General features: G+C 39.9%; 1 protein-coding gene across 2 annotated transcripts; it reads right to left on the reverse strand.

Annotated features, from left to right (window-relative positions):
• Nucleotides 1-364: 364 nt before the first annotated feature.
• Nucleotides 365-22,047, reverse strand: GPN1 (GPN-loop GTPase 1). 2 transcript variants are annotated; one of them, XM_015064173.3, is made up of 14 exons: nt 21,887-22,047; nt 21,084-21,177; nt 18,872-18,911; nt 17,339-17,405; nt 16,422-16,459; nt 13,895-13,973; nt 13,589-13,683; nt 12,610-12,655; nt 11,830-11,976; nt 10,653-10,735; nt 9,103-9,142; nt 8,362-8,452; nt 3,998-4,105; nt 365-2,495 (listed from the first exon to the last, which is right to left on the reverse strand). In XM_015064173.3, the coding sequence occupies exons 1-14, from the start codon at nt 21,995-21,997 to the stop codon at nt 2,410-2,412; spliced, it is 1,125 nt and encodes a 374-aa protein (XP_014919659.1). In that variant the 5' UTR covers nt 21,998-22,047; the 3' UTR covers nt 365-2,409. The 2 variants fall into 2 exon arrangements, with proteins under 2 accessions (XP_014919659.1, XP_014919657.1); XM_015064171.3 differs by lacking the exons at nt 17,339-17,405; nt 18,872-18,911 and having other exon boundaries at nt 21,887-22,041.
• Between the last annotated feature and the right edge of the window lie 7 nt (nt 22,048-22,054).

The raw sequence follows: 22,054 nt of genomic DNA on the forward strand, positions 1-22,054 counted from the left end.
AGCAGTAAAATGAGGTTATAAACTATCAGGTAACTTACAAATTTGCTAACTGTACAACCCTTAGCATGCTTATCTAAACTCCTATTCCAGACTCAGTTACCTTCACTTTCCCCTATTTATGAAAGTAGACATCAAGCAGTTTCCATAAAGTAGCCATCTAGTATTTAATCCATTCAATTAGCAGGCATTTATTGAGCAACTGTTATGTACTGGTTCCTGTGCAAGAGATACAGAGATGAGTAAGACTGTGTCCCTGTCCTTATGGAGCTTTCAGACAAGTTATTTTTTAAAGAAGTATTCAAAGGCACTAAGCAGAAAAACCAAATATATTGTTTGCTTTGTAAATGTTTTCCTCTTGAACAGGTTCAAAAAATTTTTTTAACATTTTATTTTTTACATTTATCATGCCACAAATTCATAGGGAATGGGCTCCAGCAGCTCATGCTTCTTTCCATTGGTTCAAAGTGTACTTCTCTGGGTGGGGCAGGCTGGCACTTCAGCTGAATCCAAATACCTTTTTCTTTGGCTTCCTTCTTTTCCTGATCATTTTCCTTCGCACGTTTCAGGAAGCTCTCTGAAGAATTAATATGTACAATCCCCTTTCGCAAGAACCTTGCCCTTGTTTACAACAATGGCAGCAGCATACTGGGCAACACTGTAGACTTTTCCAGTTTTGACATGCTAAAATTTGTGGGGCATTCCTTTTTGAATAGTGCCTATTCCCTTGAGGTCCACAATATCACCTTTCTCATAGATTTGCATGTTATGTGGCCAAAGAACAACTCCATGCTTTCTAAAAGGCCTAGAGAACATATGGCAGGTACCACTCCTCTTTCCCTTTGTGTTGGTCATTTTGAAAATTACTGGAAGATGGCAGTTCTGCTATGTTCAAATTATAGACCTATATAGGTCTATAATCTATAGGTATATAATACTGAAATTGATACTTAATGGCAAAATAAAATATTTTTACTTTTAGAACGTTTAAATTGGAGAATAAGCACCAGATGGTCAAGGTTAGGGTACTCTTAATAAAGCAGGTCATTTTGTGGATACCTGAGATTTTCCTGGCCTAGAACTGTCATACGCTATTTGAGTTAGAGCAGTGGTTCTCAAACTTAAATGCATGGGAATCCCCTGGAGGACTTATTAAAACAGATTTCTGGGTCCCACCCCCACAGTTTCTGATTGAGGTCTTGAGTGTTGTATTTCTAACAATTTCCCAGGTAATGCTGATGCTTCTGGTCCACTGGCCACACTTGAGAACCACTGAATCAGAATGCAGATTAGGCAGGGATAAAATTCCTTAAAGGAAATGCACTATGTTTTATATTAATAGGAAGAATGTGCAAGGAGGGCAAACCTTACCATGGCTACTATGTATGGAATGTGCACCTGACCCAAATCCATGGCCTTTGATGAAATCACCAAGGATACTTTAAGTTTAAAGTACAATACAGGGGCACCTGGGTGGCTCAGCTGGTTAAGAGTCCTACTCTTAATTTCAGTTCAGGTCTTAATCTCTGGGTTGGGAGTTCAAGCCTCGCACTGGGCTCCGTGCTGTGCACGAAACCTACTTTAAAAAATATATAAATTTTAAAAATAAAGTACAATACAAACAGCCTGGCTCTGTACCTGGTTACTAGGTATGTATACACAGGAGGCTTTAGTAAACATCCCTCTTTACTGAGACAGGTTTGGACAGGTGGCTTTAAACCTCTGTGTTGAACAAAAGTGAACCTATGTGCAATTATATAATTTTCTTATTTGAAATTATGATAGGGTTACAACAAAATTAAAATTAAAAACTCTTTATCCAAGTCACCATCAAAAGCAAGATTCTTACTCATTAATCTTATGTTTTGCTCAATTTCTTCAACGAACTGGTATCCTAAAATGTTAGCTACCCCACGTGAGACACATTTCATACCCAACATTGATTGGTTGCCAAGGAGACTTCCACTGCCACTGTGGGCAAGCTCATGTTTTCTCTCTCCCTTTCTGCTAAATGGAGGGGAACTCATGGTGTAGGATCAAGGGTAAGATGCAGGGAGAGTAAAGTATAGATCCAGCCTAATAGAGATTTGAAGTGAATTTTAAGTTCTGTTTCATCCATCAGCAGCAAAAGTACGTAAGTTCAAACAATAAAACTGGAAGCTTTAGGCTTGAAGGGGTATCAGCATCCAAGGACAGTCCATATCCTTCCTTGCATAAATCCAAGGAAAAGGCCAAGGGGAATTGGCATCTACCTGCCAGGTCCAAGAGTCTCCTAACCCTGGCTTCATCTGAGTCAAATTTCCCTATTAGAGAAACTCTGCTACTCTGAACAAAATTGTCCTTTATGGTAGCCCCCAATCAGAGGTAAGAATAGTTCCTTCACAGAGTTCCAAACGTTTGAACTTCTAGAAACTATTTGTTGTTTCTCTTCCAGTATTGTGCCATTGATTCTTGCATAAAATTCTGGAATGCTGGCTCTTCACGGCTTTCCTCCGTAACTGCAAGGAAAAAAGGTCAATTCTTTTTAGCTTTCCCATTATATAGGTGGTTAGAGCTGCTGTCACCAGTCCATCAGAAATAGTACTGTTTCTAATAAACCAAGTGTTCACTAATCCCAGTAAGGAAATACCTCCCAGAAGCATGCTCTATTTATCATGTTGCCCAAATGCACAATTTCTCTCATCTGTAAATGAGAATACCTCATTCATAAAGTAACTAGAATGAGGTCCCATTCCTAGGTATTTTTAACCAAGAGAAATATATATAGCAGCTTTATTAATAACTAAAATCTGGAAATAACCCAAAAGTCAATCAGCTAATGAATGAACAAATTGTGGTATGGCCACATAATAGAACGTTATTCAGCAATAAAAGAACGTATTTCTGATACATGGATGGATCCCAAAAGCATTACACTGACTGAAAAAAGTCAAATGCAGCAAGCTATTAAATACTGTGATTCCAATTATACAACACTCTGGAAAAAGCAAAATTATAGGAACAGAAATCAGATTACTGATTGCCAAAAACTAAGTGTTCAGAAAGAGGACTGAATAAGGAATAAGGAACAAACAAGCATAAGGAACTTTTGGGGGTGATTGAAGTGTTCTGTATCTTGATTATGATGCCTGTTACAAGTGCACATATATTTGTTAGAACTCATCAAACCAGACACGTAAAAAGGTTGGACTTTATGGTTTGTAAATTACACCTCAATAAATCTGAGTCAGTGAGGTACACTGGATGGTAAAGAGAGGTTTGCTCTTGGTCACTGATTTGACCTCAAAGAGTTGTTTCAAGAAATCGATTCTGTTCACAGTCCCTAAATCTATGCCAGGTGGAGAGCCCTTTTGGGTTTCCAGGGCCATTCTATCCTCTGGTACAGTCCCTTCTAACTGGTTTCAGTCTGCCGAGGCCTCTCCTTATGTACTCTTTGTTTCCCCCTCCCCCACCCCCCCCCGTAGTCTTTTATTTTTTTAAGTTTATTTATTTTAAGAGAAAGGGGAGAGTGCACACACATGCACATGAGTGGGGGAGGGGCAGAAAGGGAGAGAGAGAATCTCAAGCAGGCCCCGTGCTGTCAAGATAGAGCCTGAAGTAGGGCTCGATCTCGCAAACTGTGAGATCATGACCTGAGCCAAAATCATGAAGAGTCAGACCCTTAACTGACTGAGCCACCCAGGTGCCCCTTCCTCTCATGTATTCTTAAAACAGTAATTGCAACCAAACAAAAATCCTGGATTCCTCAGAGTTACGACCTAAAGATGAGAAGACCTGAGATTAATAAATAAAAAGCCTGTAATGAGTTCAATATTAACTACTCAGTAGAAAGGCCAGGAACTCTCAATATGCTGAACTCTTGCCTGCTGCTGTATCCAGTGCCATCTCTTCTCTCCCCTGTCACTGGCTGCATACATAAGGTGTCTCTCAATAACAAAAAGCTCCTGAACAAACAATGTGAGGATAAGCAGCTGTTCTCTTTTCATGGGCCACCTCTCACCTCTGTGGTCAATATCATCAGTATCACTGTCTGCTTCCTCATCCTCTTCATCCAAAGTTCCCCGAGTCAGGATCAAGTCAGAAGGGTCGAGTGCAGGAGATAAGCTGTCTACAGAGAAAACACCTATGAGTACCATGTAATGAACCTATGCCTCCTCAAAAAGGTGATTTTCAATCCATGAGTAAGTAGGATTATAAACTGGCAGGATGAAAGTAGTCACAATAAATATAAATGCAGAATCTTACCTCTGCTAAATGTATTGTTAATACCACTTAACATTTCTACAGTGGTTTAGTTCACACAATGTTTCATGAATCTAAAAGGTGCTGTTTTTAAGCTTAAGAAAATTCCTGGTAGTAACATCATTCCTTTTTACTAGCTTCCAGCTTAGAAGAGGCTATAGTTTTTCCTACAAAGACTAAAGACATTTAAGCAGATGCCATGTGCTGGAGAGTCAGGGTAAAAGTGTACAGCACTAAGGAAGTTTCCTGGTGGAAATTTAAGTTCAGAGGGTCTGAAGAGATCAGAGGGTGAAATGACACAGTAAAGGAGCCAGGATATGATTCAAGAAAAAGAGGGAGGGAGGAAAACGGAAAATCGAATCTATTTTTAGAGCCAAATTCCCTACTCAGGGAAACTGAATAAGGACTAAGTGCCAATCATCAGGAAAACGTCTAATCAAGTAATTCCTGTGAGGGGATTCAGCCTGAGAGAGTTGGGCTCTAAAACCATGCTAAGTATCCTAGAGCTATGGGAGGACATGACCACTCTCTTCAGGAGCTTGGTCTCCGAGAAATCAGCTGGGGAATAAAGGTGGCCATCAGCAGCAACATCAAGGGACACAAACTTCAACAGGCCTGTGGCCCTGAAAAAGGATGACAACGTGGCATGCTAACAGTCAATGCTTCATTCCGTGTCCAACTATACTTGGGATTTTCCCAAATAACTTCTTGAAAGTCCCCAACCTTTAACAGGTTATCAGAATGTGGCAGCAGATTTAATTCACATTTGTTGATTCACATATTCATGAGTGATTCCAAAGGAGCACAGCACACAAATTTACGTTGCTAAGGTGTGCAACAAGGATGGCCAGGCAAGTTCACTTAAATGGTAAACCTAGGCAGTTTCCTGGTAAACCCAGCATTTCCTCCTCCAAGTGGCTTTGTTCTCTACTAAAGATACAGCAATAGCTTTCATCAACAGAACTTCAATCTTTTAAAGGCCAGTCCAGTCCATACCACTCAAAAGTGCGGTTGGGTGGGGGTGCATATATTCTAAATATGAGCACCAACCTAGAAACCCCTAAGAATCAATGACAACATTAATTCAAAAAATAAAAAATTCAATAAAGTAGCAGCATAAAAAGACTAACATATGGAAATTAGAAGCCTTCATATACACAAACATAACCAGTTAGAAAATATGGTTCAGAAAATCCCATTTTCAACACTAACAAAGAAGATAAAATTCTTAGAAAATTTTAACAAGAACTATGCAAAAACCACATGAGGAAAACACTCCTGAAAAATCAAGTTACATTTGACAAATATAAACACACTCCTTGCTCTTGGACAGGAAGACTCAACGTGACAGTTGTCAGTTTGCCCTATATTAAAGAACATAATGCAATGTCAATAAAAACACCAAAGAGCTGTTTTAGCAAGCTAAATAAGTTGACGCTAAAGTTCATACAGAAAAACAGACAGGAAGAGCCAGGGAAACACTACAAAAGAAAAATATGAAAAGGGACTAGCCCTGTCAGACATTAAAACATTTTATACAGGCTCTACGTAATTATAACAGTGTGGTAAAGACACAGACAATCCAGAAGAATAAAACAGAAGTCCAGAAATATACCCAAGTACACATGGAACTTTAGTATACGATACAGGTGGCATCTCAGATTGCTGAGGCAAAGGTAGTCTTTTTAAGAAACAGTGTGGGGGCGCCTGGGTGGCTCAGTCGGTAAAGCGTCCGACTTTGGCTCAGGTCATGATCTCGCGGTCCGTGGGTTCGCGCCCCGCGTCGGGCTCTGTGCTGACAGCTCAGAGCCTGGAGACTGTTTCAGATTCTGTGTCTCCCTCTTTCTCTGACCCTCCCCTGTTCATGCTCTCTCTCTGTCTCAAAAATAAATAAATGTTAAAAACAAATTTTTTTTTTTTAAAAGAAACTGTGGTACAATTGTTTATGAAAAAAGTAATACAGAGCTATACTTCACACTATATCCAGGAATAAACTAAATGGATCAGGGATCTAAATGTAGACACTGAGGGGCACCTGAGTGGGTAAGTCGATTAAGCGTCCGACTTCGGCTCAGGTCGTGATCTCACAACTCGGGAGTTCAAGCCCTGCGTTGGGCTCTGTGTTGACAGCTCAGAGCCTGGAGCCTGCTCTGGATTCTGTGTCTCCATCTCTCTCTGCCCTTTCCCTGCTCACTCGCTCGCTCTCTCTCAAAAATAAACATTAAAAAAATTTTTGTAAACATAGACAGTGAAACCATACAAGAACTACAATAAAACATAAGTAAATTCCTCTTTAACACAGTATGGGTAAGGGATTCACAATTACGACACAAAATCCAGATGCGGTAAAAGAGAAAGCAAGTAAATTTGACTATGTCAAAACAAAATAAAAACTTTCGCCTGGCAAAATAACACCATGAACAAAGTCAAAAAACAACTGATAACCGGGCGCCTGGGTAGCTCAGTCTGTTGAGCGACCCACTTCGGCTCAGGTCATGATCTTGCGGTTTGTGAGTTCGAGCCCCGTGTCAGGCTCTGTGCTGACAGCTTAGAGCCTGGAGTCTGCTTCGGATTTTGTATCTCCTTGCTCTGCCCCTTCCCCGCTCATGCTCTGTCTCTCTCTGTCTCAGAAATAAATAAACATTTAAAAAAATTAAAAACAAAAACAAAAACAACTGATAAGGAGCACCTGGGTGGCTCAGTCAGTTGAGCATCTGACTTCAGCTCAGGCCATGATCTCACTGTTCGTGAGTTCAAACACCACATCGGGCTCACTGCTCTCAGCCAGAGCCTACTTTAGATCCTCTGTCCCTCTCTCTCTGTGCCCCTGCCCATCTCCCTCGCACTCGCTCTCTGTCAAAAATAAATAAACATTTTAAAAAAACCTGACAACTAGGAAGAAAATACTTCCAACTTGCATCACAGAAAAATGGATATTACCCCTATTACATTAATGGGTATTAAAACTAGTGAGTAAACGTGAAAATTAAAAGGATATTCATATGGTCTCAAAGCATCACCCAACAAAATACTTATCATAAAGGGAAAAATAACTTTATAATGAAAAAAATCTGGCAGACACCAACTTAGGCAAGTAATCAAAATTAACATCACCAGTAATGGGACAAATCTACACTGTGTGCCTCCAGATGTTCTGCGTGAAGAAAACTCAACTTCACTTGTGTAAAGTTCTGCCACCTGAATTGAATACTGAGGGAACATCAGACAAACCCAAACTGAGCATCATTCTATAAAACATCTGTCCCATACATTTCAGAATTGTCACTGCCACGAAATACAAAAAATGGCTACAGAACTATTCCAAATTAAAGGAGAACAAGAGACTGGACAACTAAATGCAATGCAGATCCAGGATTTTCTCCTGCTACACAGGGCAAACAGCTACCTCTAAATGAGGACTACACGTTAGACAACAGTATCAGTGTTAATTTCCTAATTTTTAGTTAACTATAATGGAGTTCTATAAAATAATACTATTGTTAGGAAATATATGTTAAAGTATTCAAGAACAATATTCAAGAGTAAATCCGTACTTATTCTTAAATGAGTCCAAAAAAAGGGAATATATATATAATGTATAAACATTTTGTTTACAAATACACTTATATGCTTATATGAAATATAACTGCATACCTATTGAGAAAGAAAGAATAAAGTAAATGTGGTAGAACATAAACATTTTTGGAATCTGGTTGAATGGCATATAGCAATTCCTATGCTAACCACACAATTTTTCTGTTAATCTGAAATCAGGCCAAAATAAACAGAAAAGGAAAAAAAAAAGAGGAGGGTAGAGGGTGAAAAGTATTTAAGAAAATAGAGAAGATATCAAGTATCTTGCCAAAGTAAAGCAAAAACTACCTTAAGAGGAAGAATTCAAAGTCGTATAGTTACATATACAACTTTCAGGAGTTTATCTTTCCAAACCATTTTATATATATATACACACAAAGTAAATGTGACAGATCAATTGATCTATCTAAAACACCACATTATGTTCATCCTTTTCTCTTTATCTCTCTTAAATGTGAGTATCTTCCTGCTCAGTGGAAATAAGCACATTCTGCTTTTAGTTCCTAACACCAAGAGACCCCCCATTACCAGTGGCAGTCCCTGTGTCCAAGGCTACGGAGCCCATATCTTGCCGAAGGCGTTCCAGTTGTTCTTTCTGTTGCTGGCTCTGTGCACTGGCCTGTACATACAGAGAAAAATATCCTCATATTAAAAAAGGAGCCCCCGAGTTAGATGCCAGACTTCTAACAGGAGACAATTAAGTATACAAATACTAAAGGCTATTTAGACATTGAGGCAGGTAAGAGATGGCTGATACGGGGACAGAAACACTAAATACCATGGGCCCAGATTAGCACAAATTCAGACTGAAGGGCTCTGCAGACTGATTTAGAGGTTTCAGAAATAGGACACAAAAACACATCAAAAGAACCCTCAAGAAGACACAGCAGTGATAAGGGGCCCTGTGCAGCCAAAGGGGGCAGGCCAAGTAATTATTTGGAATCAACACTGTGAACCACCTCTTTTGTCTTAAAATTCTATAACCAGCCTTTAAATGAGCCTTGGAGAAGTGAAGTAGGGCATAAGAAGTGCTTAGCAAATGTAACAGAAAAATCAGATTTTTAAAAATTCAAATAAAGAGAAGGAAAATAATTAAGGGGCACTTCTGCATCCAGACAGCACACATACACATTTACTAATTTAAAATAACAAATACCTAAAACATACCCTAATAGCCAAAACAAAAGCATTTATGGCAGAATTATTAGTACATGGTTTGAAGTTATTTTTTTTAGTGGCCCAAAATATACACTAACCCTCCTCTCTTACCAGTGATTTCTTCAGACGTTCATATTCAGGACGATATTCCCTGGAAAGAGAAAACGCTTTCTTAATTCTTTTGCTTATTAATCTGTCCTATCTGCCCTCTATCTTCCTAGGTCTCTGACAATAACAGAAGATCTGACCTCACTGAACATTAGATGTAACAAATCTCAGTCACTTAGATTCTAACCCTTTGGAATTAAAGTCAAGGTGCTTGTCTCCACCCTGTAACCACCAAAGATACAAAAGACTGACTGCAGGGCTGGAAAGATGAACTCTGGCATCCATGACTCAGGAGTTCATCTTTTTTTTTAAGTTGTTTTTTTTTTTTTTTTTTTTCAGTAATCGCTACATCTGACATGGGGCTTAAACTCACAAGCCCAAGATCAAGAGTCAGATCCCTACAGACTGAGCCAGCCTTGTGCCCCAAGCTCATGCCTCATTTGGGTCAACATTTGAAATGAATAAAAGAAGGAAGGCCTATTGGGCTCAGGTAGCCCAATATATAATTATGTGGCTAATCTGGGCAACAACAGGATACAGAAAAGACTTCATCCTGAGGCTTTGATAACACACAAAACGACCCCTTGTCTGATGAATCAAAATCAAAATAATGTATATAAGAACCACCATGTGGTTGTTAGAATCTTGCTAAGTATGAAGCCAAGAGGAACATACTAGTAAGCAGCCAATGATCATGCCAAGAGCCCAAGGAAAGGTGCTCTGATGACACTTTCCTTTAGGTAGACAGAATTCCAGTATTTACCACAATAGTAGTTAACAACCATTTATCATGAAGTATGCTTGCTACGTGTCAGCAAGTGTGCTAAGTGCTTCAGATGTATTTTCACAAATAATCCTCACAACAACCTTAACAGTAAGTGCTATTATCCCTGATCTACAAATGATGAAAACTTGCTAAGGCTACTCATTTATTAAGTGGGGGAAACAGAAATTCAACCCATGCCTGTATGACTCCAAAGTCTATGTTCGTAATTCTTTTTTTAAGTAAGCTCTACGCCCAGAGGGGGGCTTGAACTCATGACCCTGAGATCAAGAGTCACATGCTCTACTGAGCCAGCCAGGTGCCCCTCCAAAGTCTACGTTCTTAATCCAGGGTCAGCCAATGTGGCAAATAGGCCAAATCAAGCCCACTGCGTATTTTTGTAAATAAAGCTTTATTGGAACACAACCATACCCATTTGTTTACAAACTGTCTGTGGACACCTTTGCCCTACAGTGACAGCTGAGCAGTTGCAACAAAGATTGTATGGCCCACAAAGCCTAAAATATTTACTATCTGGCTTTTTACAAAAAGGTCTGATGATTCTTGCTCTTCATCTTTCAATATAGCGAAGGTCTTATACTCCTATTTTTAAAAAAGTTAATGGGACTTGTTATCCCTAAGTGTACACATACAGATCCAGTACACATAACACGTGGTAAATAGAATACTTACACTATGAAAACCAAAATGCTTTGCCCGGTAAAACTGCTGTTGTATCAGATTGTGTGTTGCTAAGAATGTCATCTACAGGATTTTCCTTTATCCTCACCTTTCATACTCTTCTGCAGCACTGGTGACTTGCATGAAGAGTTCATCTAAGCCTGTACCCAGAACAGCAGACACACCCACCACCTGCCAAAAGCATCATTAATGTCACTGAGGAAATAAGTGTATATTTAAAAAAACATTTTTTATGTTTATTTTATTTTTGAGAGACAGAGACAGACAGACAGACAGATATCACAAGTGGGGGAGGGGCAGAGAGAGAGAGGGAGACACAGGATCCGAAGCAGGCTCCAGGCTCTGACCTGTCAGCACAGAGCCTGACACAGAGCTCGAACTCACAGACTGCGAGATCATGATCTGAGCTGAAGTCAACACTCAACGAACGGAGCCACCCAGGCACCCCACAAGTGTACATTTTTAAATGGTATACATTACTTTGTTCGAACGTCATAAAATCTTCACAAAAGTTTAGATACTTCAAGATATCTCTTACAAAGAGTAAAGCTAAAACAAAGCAAAACAGCATGCATACTCAAAAACCATGGAAATAAGTCTATGAAAAAGAGAGGACTGGAAAAGAAAGAGAATTAGCAGGAACAGTAGGAAGTCTTCTCCACTATTCCCTGTCAATTTCAACCACTGTCTGTTCTCTACAAAAATTAGTATCTCATGTTAATTACCTGATGTTAATTATGTCTTTGCTTGGACAATTACCATACTGCTTGCCACACCTACCCTCTTCTGCTTATATAAATCTTAACCTTCCTTCAAAGCACACCTCTAATGCTATATCCTCCAAAATCCCTCATTTCAAGAGTGATGTATCCCTCACCAGCATCAGGCCCAACCTCTAATCTTTTGAAACGTCCTTACCACAATATATCATGTTTCAATTATGTGTGTAGCCTTCTCTTCAAACTAGACCATAAACTCTGAAGGCAGAGTCTTTACCTTACTTATCTTTTTTCCTCTTTTTTTAAAAGTAATCTCTATAATCAACATGGGGCTGAAACTCATGATCCCAAAATTAAGAATCATATGCTCTACCAATTGAACCAGCCAGGCTTATTTATCTTTCAAACCACCAGTTTTCAATAAGTAATGCTTTAAATGCTTTTTTATGAAGGTAATGAACTTTTCTAAGATATGTTCAAAGCCAGCCCTATGGGTTAAGAGGTTGTCTGAAGGGACTGTCAGTATAAGCAGAAGAGAAAGTTTACCCTAAGTGAGCTGTAGAACTCATCTAACACCAGGCTCATTGAACGAGTGAGGTTACTGACGTATGTAGTCTCTTGATTCAGGGCATCTTGGAAAGCCTCAAAATCTTGCATCCATTCCACTGCAAAGCTGTGATCGATGATGTCAGTCTGTACCAGAAAGAAGTCAACTATCAGCAACCAGAGATGAGTTCAGACATCAAACAATGCTAAAAAAATTTTAATTAAGTGATAATAACAAAGAACAATTATTCACATAGTTCATTTCCCCCATTTCCTTCTCCACTACAACAAATCACAAAGAGCCAAGACTGTTGTAAATAATTAAATGAAGATAGGTGTTCTCTTGATGGACGCAGACCCTCCACTATCCACAGCCAAGTGACCATGGCCACAGTGGATGCCAGCACATTCTAAGCTCCGAAGTGATACAGTCTTTTGAATACTAGTCATCAACCCTACAACAGGGAAGTTTAGTATCTGTTTTAATTGCTACTTCCACCCCCACATGCACAGTCACAATTCTGAGGGATAACACACACTATGCTTGAGGGGCTACTCTATCTGGCTTAAAACTACTTTGATGAGAGTCAGTGATACATATTCATATATTCATATAATCTGACTGAATCTTCTTCCTAGAAGTGCTCATGACTTTGTTTCCGCTAAGTCTGAATCTGTTCTCCAGCATGTGAAAATCCTTCTCACCTACCCAAACCTTCCATTAACACAAGGTTCTGATGAAAAAGAAATACTGAATCACAAAAGGAAGGATCCACTTACTTTATTCATAACCACAATGAAAGGCAGCTTGGTTTTGTACAAGATGCTGAAAATCAAACATCAAGACATTAGTGAAAGCACTTAAGTTCTTGCTTGCCTTGTGTCACTCTGTTGGAATGGAGTAAAGAGAAAGGGGATGGGTTCAGACTCTACATACAGGTATCCACTCTTGCACAGCACTCACATTCTCCTCTCCCAAGAGGAAAAACCATCACCACCATCAAGCAAACACCACACACGCTTTCTTGGAGTAATAATGCTTTAATACTGATTTTGGTTTTTGTGTATGTTTTTTGCCTGGTTGTTTGTTTTTACCAAATAATTGTCTTTTAAACAATAAATATGCAAACAAAAAGTACTGTCATCCGATTTCTATTTCGATTAGGATTTCTTCTGTCTAACTAGAAGGGACATCCCTAGTCACATTAGGAGGCATGAATACTGGCAGTGACTTCTGTATACCCCCAAAATCAAACTCTCTCAGACTTAATAATGGTTGGCCTTGCTCCTATGTCTAATGCATTCACATACCCGAGTGAGGCATGTCCTTCTGCCTCTAATGACACCATTCCTGGAGCAAACTTGTGCTTTTTGGAATTATAGATGAATCTCTTTGTTCATGATCCCTCATATTATAATTTAACTCTACCTGTCATAACACAGAAAAGGAGCACTCACACCAGGGAACTCTATTCTATTTAGACTTCTTTCATTCAATTGGGAGCAACTACCAGAAACTCCACCTATTTCTGTAACAAGCAAGGGAGGAAGATAAGTTGCCCATAGAGAATGCCAACACATGTGCCTCTTTTCCCTTCTAACCCCTCCCCAACTCATAACCACTAAACTGAGGGGCAAATTTGGATGAGCACAAATCCAGGTTGGTAAGCACTCAGGACTCAAATACAAAAAAAAAAAAAGAGAGAGAGAGAAGGCTTCATACCTTGCTGTAATACCATGCCCACCAATAATCAATTACCTGCAGGCATAGAGCATATTGGACATGAAGGTTACTGGGTTGGTACTTCTTGATGTGTCCATGACATAAATGACAACTGTTGGAAATGAAGATGCCTAAAGCCACAAAATAACCACAGCCTTAGTCAAAGGGCTCATAACCTATCCCCAAACTCCCCCCAACCTTCCTTAGCAAGGGAAAGTCATTTGAAGCAGGGTGTACAGAGCTTCCATGACTCCCTCCCACATTAAGGTCCCAGGCAATAAAGAGATGCTTAACCAGTCTAGTTCTCTAGTTACTCTAAGTAACAAGTCCTAGAATACTCACCAGGGCCTCAGTGATGATTGTCCCAGAAGCTGACCACGTGAACACCTCAATCTGTCCAGGTGTGTCAATCAAGACATATCTGTGCCAAGAAAGACCATTAAAGGGGGGCACCTGGGTGGCTCAGTCAGTTAGGCATCCAACTCTGGATTTTGGCTCAGGTCATAATCTCACCATTGATGAGATCAAGCCCTGTGTCAGGGCCTGCTCTGACAGTGCAGGGTCTGCTTGGGAGTCTCTCCCACTCTCTCTACACCTACCCCTGCTCGCTCTCTCTCTCTCTCTTAATAAATAAACATTTGAAGTAAATAAATAAGTTAAAAAAAAAAAAGACCATTAAAGAAGTATTACACTTGTGCAATGCTGAAAGAGATTCCATCACACAAGACACTGAACATCTGATCATCCAAGATTGGAATAACCTCTTCACACTATCAAGTGTAACTTCCTCCCATTGCCCTTAAAATGCATACTACATTCCCCCAGGCTTTGCTCAATGTCCAGTATTCACGCTACCAGGCAGCAGGAGCAGCGGTCCTCAAATTGCAGCAAATGATCACAGAGGAAACTGTGATAGTTTTAGAAACACACTGCATTAAAAGAAGAGAGAAGCAGGGGCGTCTGGGTGGCTCAGTTGGATAAGCATCTGACTCCTGATTTCAGCTCAGGTCATGATTTCACAGGCTCATGATTTTGAGCCCCATGTCAGGCTCCACACCGACAGCTGGGAGCCTGCTTGGGATTCTCCCTCTCCCTCTGCTACTCCACCGCTCTCTCGCTCTCATGCGTATGCTCTCTCTCAAACTAAATAAATAAACCTTTTTAAAAAATGAGAGATAAGCAAAACCGGAAGGGAAATATCCTGGGAAACCATCTGGTTTCTTGGGGTAGCCGTGGGGTAAAGGTGGAGGGGAAGGAGAAATAGAGGGATAAGGAAGTGACAGCTAAAGAATACAGTGTTTCTTCTTGAGGTGATAGAAATATTCTAAAATTGGCTGTAGTTATGGTTGCATAATTCTGTAAAAGCCACTGAAATGAACACTTTACACGGTATATGAATTACATATATAAATAAAGCTATTTTTAAAAATGAGCAAAGAATTTTCAATAGACATTTCTCCAAATATACACCAATGGCTAAAATGTATATAAAATGATGTTCAACATCACTAATCATTGAGGAAATACAAACCAAATGTGATACCACAATCACATGCCACTTCACGCCCACTGACATGGCTATAACAAAAACAAGGACAGCAACAAGAATTGGCAAGGACGTGGACAAGGAACCGTCACACAGTGCTAGTGAGAACGGAAAATGGTGCAGCCACCAGGAGCTGGGGGTGGGAAGGGGGAACAACAGGAACTGCTAATGAGTATGGAATTTCTTTTGAGGATGAAGAAAAAAGTCTGGAATTAGATAGTGGTGATCAATGCATAACATTACGAATACACTGAAAACCACCACATTGTATACTTTAGAGTGCACTTTGTGTATTTTTATCTCAATAAAGCCATTATTTTTTACCTCTAGTACGATCCCATTTCTGTAAAAACACCTTATCCATCCATCCTTCTACGTATATACGCATGGAAACAAGTGGAATGATAGTCACTGATAGCAATGACAACACATATAATATTATGTAATAATGTTTTATATGTATCATACACTATAAATACTAAAAAATAATATGTAATAGTTAATAATAATGATAGTTACTTCTAGTGGGAATCAGGGTGATAGTTTCATCTTTTAAATTTTTTTTAACGTTTATTCATTTTTGAGGCAGAGAGAGACAGAGCATGAGCAGGGAGAGGCAGAGAGAGAGGGAGACACAGAATCCAGAGCAGGCTCCAGGCTCTGAGCTGTCAGCACAGAGCCTGACGCGGGGCTCGAACTCACGGACCGCGAGATCCTGACCTGAGCCAAAGTCGGACGCCCAACCGCCTGAGCCACCCAGGTGCCCCGATAGTTTCATCTTTTAAGTATTACGTGTGGTTTGAATTCTCTACAGTGAGCAGATAGTCTTTTTTTTTAACAAAAATAATGAATCATCTTTTTTTTTAAAAAGTGAACCTATCATGATCTAATGACAGTTAAATGTAGATAATAACAGTGTTATTTTATTTTACATTTTGATACTATTTAAATTTAAAGAAATAATTATTCTCTCTGAATCACGTAAATTATATTCATTTAAAACAAGGGTTAAAAAGGTGTTTCAGAGACTTTCATGCCAGCAAGTGTGGTCTCCCAAGAGAAGGCAGGCAGACGACTGAATTTGGACAAAGTCTCAATGCCTCCTAGGAAGTGGTGGGCTTATATGACAGTGATCGGTGGCAGGATACTATTAAATTTAGCTCTACACTATATAGCATCTTAATGATTTTTAGCCCACTTTTTTTCTTCACTTCTAATGGTTTTATCCCAACCTACACTCTTTCAGAGCCTGATGGTACCCTGAAATTCTAGAGATGTGTCAATTACAGAGTAATAAATAGGTGTTAAACTGAAATCACTTACTTAGACATGTTCTGGGCCTTCTCAATAAATTTCATGACCTAAAAGAGAAAGATGCCAATTACAACAGATAATCACAAATCCCTCTGCAGGGAGGCCTGCCTTTTAGGCACTATCAACTATTCAATCTCTGCGTTCTCGATTAGGACACCAACTAATGAACTCAATGAACTGAAGAAACACAGCCACATCAGCAGCAAGCAAGGTCCTGAGAAGCTGAAGATGATCTGTCACTGTCAGGTCATAACTCTTGGTGCTTTGGTAAAATATTAACAGCCTGTCTCATGGAGTGACATCAGGGTAAAAAATTAGTAACTACATGAGGCACCTGGGTAGCTCAGTCAGTTAAGCGTCCGACTTTGGTTCATGTCATGATCTTGTGGTTCGTGAGTTCAAGCCCTGCGTCAGGCTCTGTGCTGACAGCTCAGAGCCTGGAGCCTGCGTCGGATTCTGTGTCTCCTCCTCTCTCTGCCCCTCCCATGCTCATGCTCTGTCGCTCAATAACAAATAAACGTTAAAAAAATTTTTTTTTTTAATTAGTAACTACAAAACACTTTTATAGAAATAGAGAAAAAGCTAACCAATGACAGTTATGTCACATGTAAAAAGCCCCATTATCTTTCCATTCCACGCCCACTAGCCCATCCCACTCCCCAACCCTCCACTCCATCCTCAAGGTAACATCCAAGACATGATCAAGAAAAGAACCTACGTCTCTTGGATTTTTGTTTTACTGGCTATGAAGCATCTCACATCACTGATCATTGTCATTACCCACTTCTCTGTCTACCAAAACACTTACTTATTTTCTATATGCATACGCAGGCTTATTGCTCTTCTTTCCCAGTGTGAGCAAGCTACAGCATTTAGAAGTCACAGGTTTTTACACAGCCATGTCATAAAAGTAGAAACAGACATACCTGATCAAATCTGGTAGCAAAGAGATTGAGTGAAGTCACTATACCACCATTGGGCCCAAGTCCATACCTGGACACTAAGTTGAGGATTTAAATTACTTACAGATCAATTTAGATGATGAAGTTCATACTTATGGTATCATTCACACAAACAGCATTATAACTAAGTGTTCCATGAATGGACACTGGCAGCTAATCCTTGACTAGTACATACCACACAACCCTAACGTCACAAGGAAATATTCATTATCAACATCTTCCTCATCCATTTGTCATTTTAGGGATGGCTAGGCAAAATGAAGTAATTAAAGTGACCAAAATGTGGGGCACCTGGATGGCTCAGTCAGTTAAGCGTCCAACTTTGGCTCAGGTCATAATCTCAGAGTTCTTGAGTCCAAGCCCTGCATCAGGCTCTCTGCTGTCAGTGCAGAACCTGCTTCAAATCCTCTGTCTCCCTCTCTGCCCCTCCCCTGCTTGTATTCTCTCTCCCTCAAAAATAAACAAACATTAAAAATAAATAAATAAAGGTGCCTGGGTGGCTCAGTCAGTTAAGCATCCAACTTCGGCTCGGGTCATGATCTCATGGTTCATGGGTTCAAGCTCCACATCGGGCTCTCTGCAGTCAGCACAGAGCCTGCTTCACACTCTCTGTCTTCTTCTCTCTCGGCCCCTTCCCTACACGCTCTCTTTCTCTCAAAAATAAATAAACATTTTAAATAAATAAATAAATACGTAAATACATAAATAAAGAGACCAAAATGTAACAGATGCATCAGGCAGTGACAGCCTAATGGCATTAGCCATTAAGACCATCTGTATCACACTGCTTGCTCTGATCTTTACTGATCAAGCAACCTGATTATAATTAGTTAACCCACTTAGACCTGCCTACACTCAAAGTACACATTTCACACAGCAATGTACTATGAGTTGATCCTACTACTAAACCTACTCATTTCTGAGTTTCCCAGTCAGAGGAGGTAGTGGCCTCCAAGGAAATACTACTTTGTGGAACCCAGGCACAGCACCAGCTAGCCTCTCTCACTCTGTGCTCTCTCCTTACCACAGCCTATAATTCTAGGAAAATGGTAAGAAAACTGAAATCACAAGCTGAAACAGTATTTCTAATCACCTACAATACCTTTCCTCACATTCATCTTTCCATCCTCTTAGTTCAATTACTTTGAAACGGGAGTCTGGGTGGCTCAGTTAAGCGTCTGACTCTTGATTTCAACTCAGGTCATTATCTCACAATTCATGGGTTCAAGCCCTACATTGAGCTCCAAGCTTGCTAGGAATTCTCTGTTTCTCCCTCTCTCTCACCCTTCCCCTGCTTGCATGTGCGTATGGGCACTCTCTCTCAAAATAAATAAATAAACTTTAAAAAAATCCTTTAAAAAATTACTTTAAAGCAATTAAATGCTTTTGCTAGTATTGTTTTACAAAGATACAAAAACACTCTCTCAAAGCCACAAAATATGGACAATAACTATCCAGTGATGAGTCAGCACAGGAGGCAGATGCAGAAAAGGATACTGTTTCATGACTTCTTTATACTTGACGGTGTCACGAATATCTGGCGGGGGGGGAGGAGGGGGGGAAAGAATTCACTGGAATTTAACACATAAGAAACAATAAGTTTGAGACCCTCCACCTATCATAGCCTCAGCCAATAGGCCTCTCAGGTCACCTCTGCTTCCTCTGAGGAGAAGAAATAAGTTTCTCTCTTGGTATCTCAGTTAGTTTTCAAATCTGTTTTCTAAATTTTCAAGCTAAGGTCAATGAACTGTGATAGGGAAAAAAGCAAGATCGTGAAGAGAACAAAAAGGGAGAAGGCACCCTGCAAGTACGTTCTCTACCAGCAAGAAGCTGAAAGCAGCTTTTCAGGCTTCTCTTGCCTGCATTCTCTTCTACTAACCTCCGGCTCCACACTGCTTTCCTTCCTTACAAAGGATAACTGGCAAGGCACCCATGACAAAGACTAGGAGCTTGGAAGTTAAGGTAGACATGGTCTGAAATAAGGAGAAAAGTTCTGTACAACTTAAATACCTTATCAGTGACCATATGCATAGAAAAAGAGAGGTAAAAAAATATGAAATTGTTGAGTTACTATATTGTACACCTGAAACTAATGTAACATTATATTTGAACCATACCGGAATTAAAAGAAAGAAAGCAAGAAAGCAAGCAAGAAAGAAAGCTAAATCAAGAAAAAGTTTTCTTACTGCCTACTAGTAACAGGGTAATGCAGACATGATTTTTCAAAGGGAAAATTAATGCATCCAGTAATATCTAACTAAATCTAACTATCAGCCTGTAGACCCCAACTATTAGAATTCCATCTTTTTCTAAATTTAAGTATAATTGACATAGAGTATCTTAGTTTCAGGTTTATATCATAATGATTAGATATTTTTACATATTTCAAAATGATCTCCACAGTAAGTGCAGTTACCATCTGTCACCAAAGTTATTATATTAGGCTGTACGTTATATCCCTGTAATTTATTGTGTAACTGGACATTTGTACCTCTTAATCCCCTTCACCTACTTCACCCACCTCCTAAATCCTCCTGTCTCTGGTAACCAACAGTTTGTTTCCTGTATCGGAGTCTGTTGCTGCTTTGTTTTGTTTGTTCCTTTGTTTTGTTTTTTAGATTCTACATATAAGTGAAATCATAATGTATTTGTCTTTCTGTCTTGATTTATCTCCCTTAACATAACACCCTCTAGATCTATCCATGTTGTCACGAATGGTAAGATTTCATTCTATTTTATGGTTGAGTCATTTTCCACGGTGCATGTATATATATACACACATACACTGCATCTTGTCGAACCATTCATCTATCAACCGAAGTCCATCCTTTAAGTGAGAAGATGTCAATTTTTTCCCAAACCCTTCCCAAAATGATCTCTGCTTAATACAAGGTTTTCCTTTATTAGTTTAACTAGGGTACGAGCAGCTTAACAAGATTAAGAGACACGGAGGGAGAAAATTAGCACAGTGACAGCCTAGAAATCAGGAGACCCGCAGGTCCCATCAAGAATTATGACACTGAATCATATCCACTCTTAATTTTTTTCATAGCCACAGATTCCTCTGAAAGCCTGATGATAACTGGAAACCCCTCCCCAAAGCAATGCGTATATGCATATATATATACGTATATATATACGTATATATATATATATATACGTATATATATACGTATATATATATATATACGTATATATATATATATATATACGTATATATATATATACGTATATATATATATATATACGTATATATATATACACACACACACATATTTTCCCATGTAACGTTGGGAGTGGAAGCAAGGTTCCTATAGATCAGTACATGAACTACCACACAAGAACCCTTAAACTCTCAACTTTTGATAAAAGAAACTAAATAAAACAGGTTTATGTACCAGAGCCTGCTGAAGTGACCTGGAAGTGAGAGGACTGACTTTCTGTCATTTCGCTATCCCAAGTAACAATAGCCTGACACCCTAGGGTCAGAAAGAGGGGAGAGATAACAGTGTGAAGGAAGCAAATTTAGTTAGGGAACAAATAAAAGAATGTGCATAAGGGAGAAGACTTGTTTAGAGATTCTAGCAAATTCACAGAAAATGAAAATTGGCAGTTTTGAAAAATGAGAAACGAAAGCATTGAAGTCTGGCAAGCTGGAAGTTTTCCATTTTCTGAGGGACTTCACCCAGTTCTGGTACAGTTTACTCACCAATATTGGCAGGAAAGGGTACTTCATGTACAGCTGGGTCCAGATTAATCACATAAGGTGGAGACCCTTGGCTATGCAGATGTCCCGTAAGCCTCTGCAGAGGTGATGGGGAGAGGGATGTAGTGAGACAAAGAGGGAATGATAGGGGCCAAGAGAGAACTTCCATTCCTTTATGGATGATCATACCTGAAGACTTCTGCACTTACCCTTCTCAGTACTTGAAATATTCGCCCCCAATATCCACCTCCAACATTCAACTCAGATGAAACGCTACCTTTTATCACCCACCTAACAGCCTCCCCCTACTCTCGATCACTTATCTACTTGATTTGTGTGTTTTTTTTCTAGCACTCCCACTAAAACATTAGCTCCAAAAAGCGGCAACCTAGTAAACTCAATTTCGCTGCGTCCGCGGTGGTTGAAACATGACAGCTGTGCAAGAAATAATTCTTTAACAATCTACACCAAAAGTCCGTGTGTTGGCACTGTATTAATTAATTGCCAGTTACTCGTAAGACTGTCTTCGAGGAGCTGACAACTTTGTCGGTAAGACAATTCCAGAACGCGGTAAGTTGTACCAACCACGAACTGAGGGTGTGCAGATGACAGCCCTAGCCCTAATTAAACCAGACTAGAGTCGAAAAGGCTAGCCTAAGAAGGAACCGGAGTTGCTGGCAAGTTCTCGAAAGCCGCACGCGGGTCCCCTCCAACTCCCTGAGACCTTCCTCCCGTTCTCCCTGGCCTTTCGCCTGCCACTGTCAACCTCTCGCGCGCACCTATTACGCCCGCGCCCTGTACGTCACCTGTACAAAGGTGGTTTTCCCAGATCCCGCCATTCCCAACACCAACAGACACACTGGGGGCCGAAGACCCCCAGAAGCCTGCGACTCAGCTTCACCTACGGGCTCCGCCATCTTTCTCCTGGCTCCGCCCACTCTACCGTAGTGACGCTGCGCGCTTAGAAAGGCTTC

This window comes from Acinonyx jubatus, chromosome A3 (genome assembly GCF_027475565.1).
Source record: "Acinonyx jubatus isolate Ajub_Pintada_27869175 chromosome A3, VMU_Ajub_asm_v1.0, whole genome shotgun sequence".
NCBI classification, from domain to species: domain Eukaryota; kingdom Metazoa; phylum Chordata; class Mammalia; order Carnivora; family Felidae; genus Acinonyx; species Acinonyx jubatus.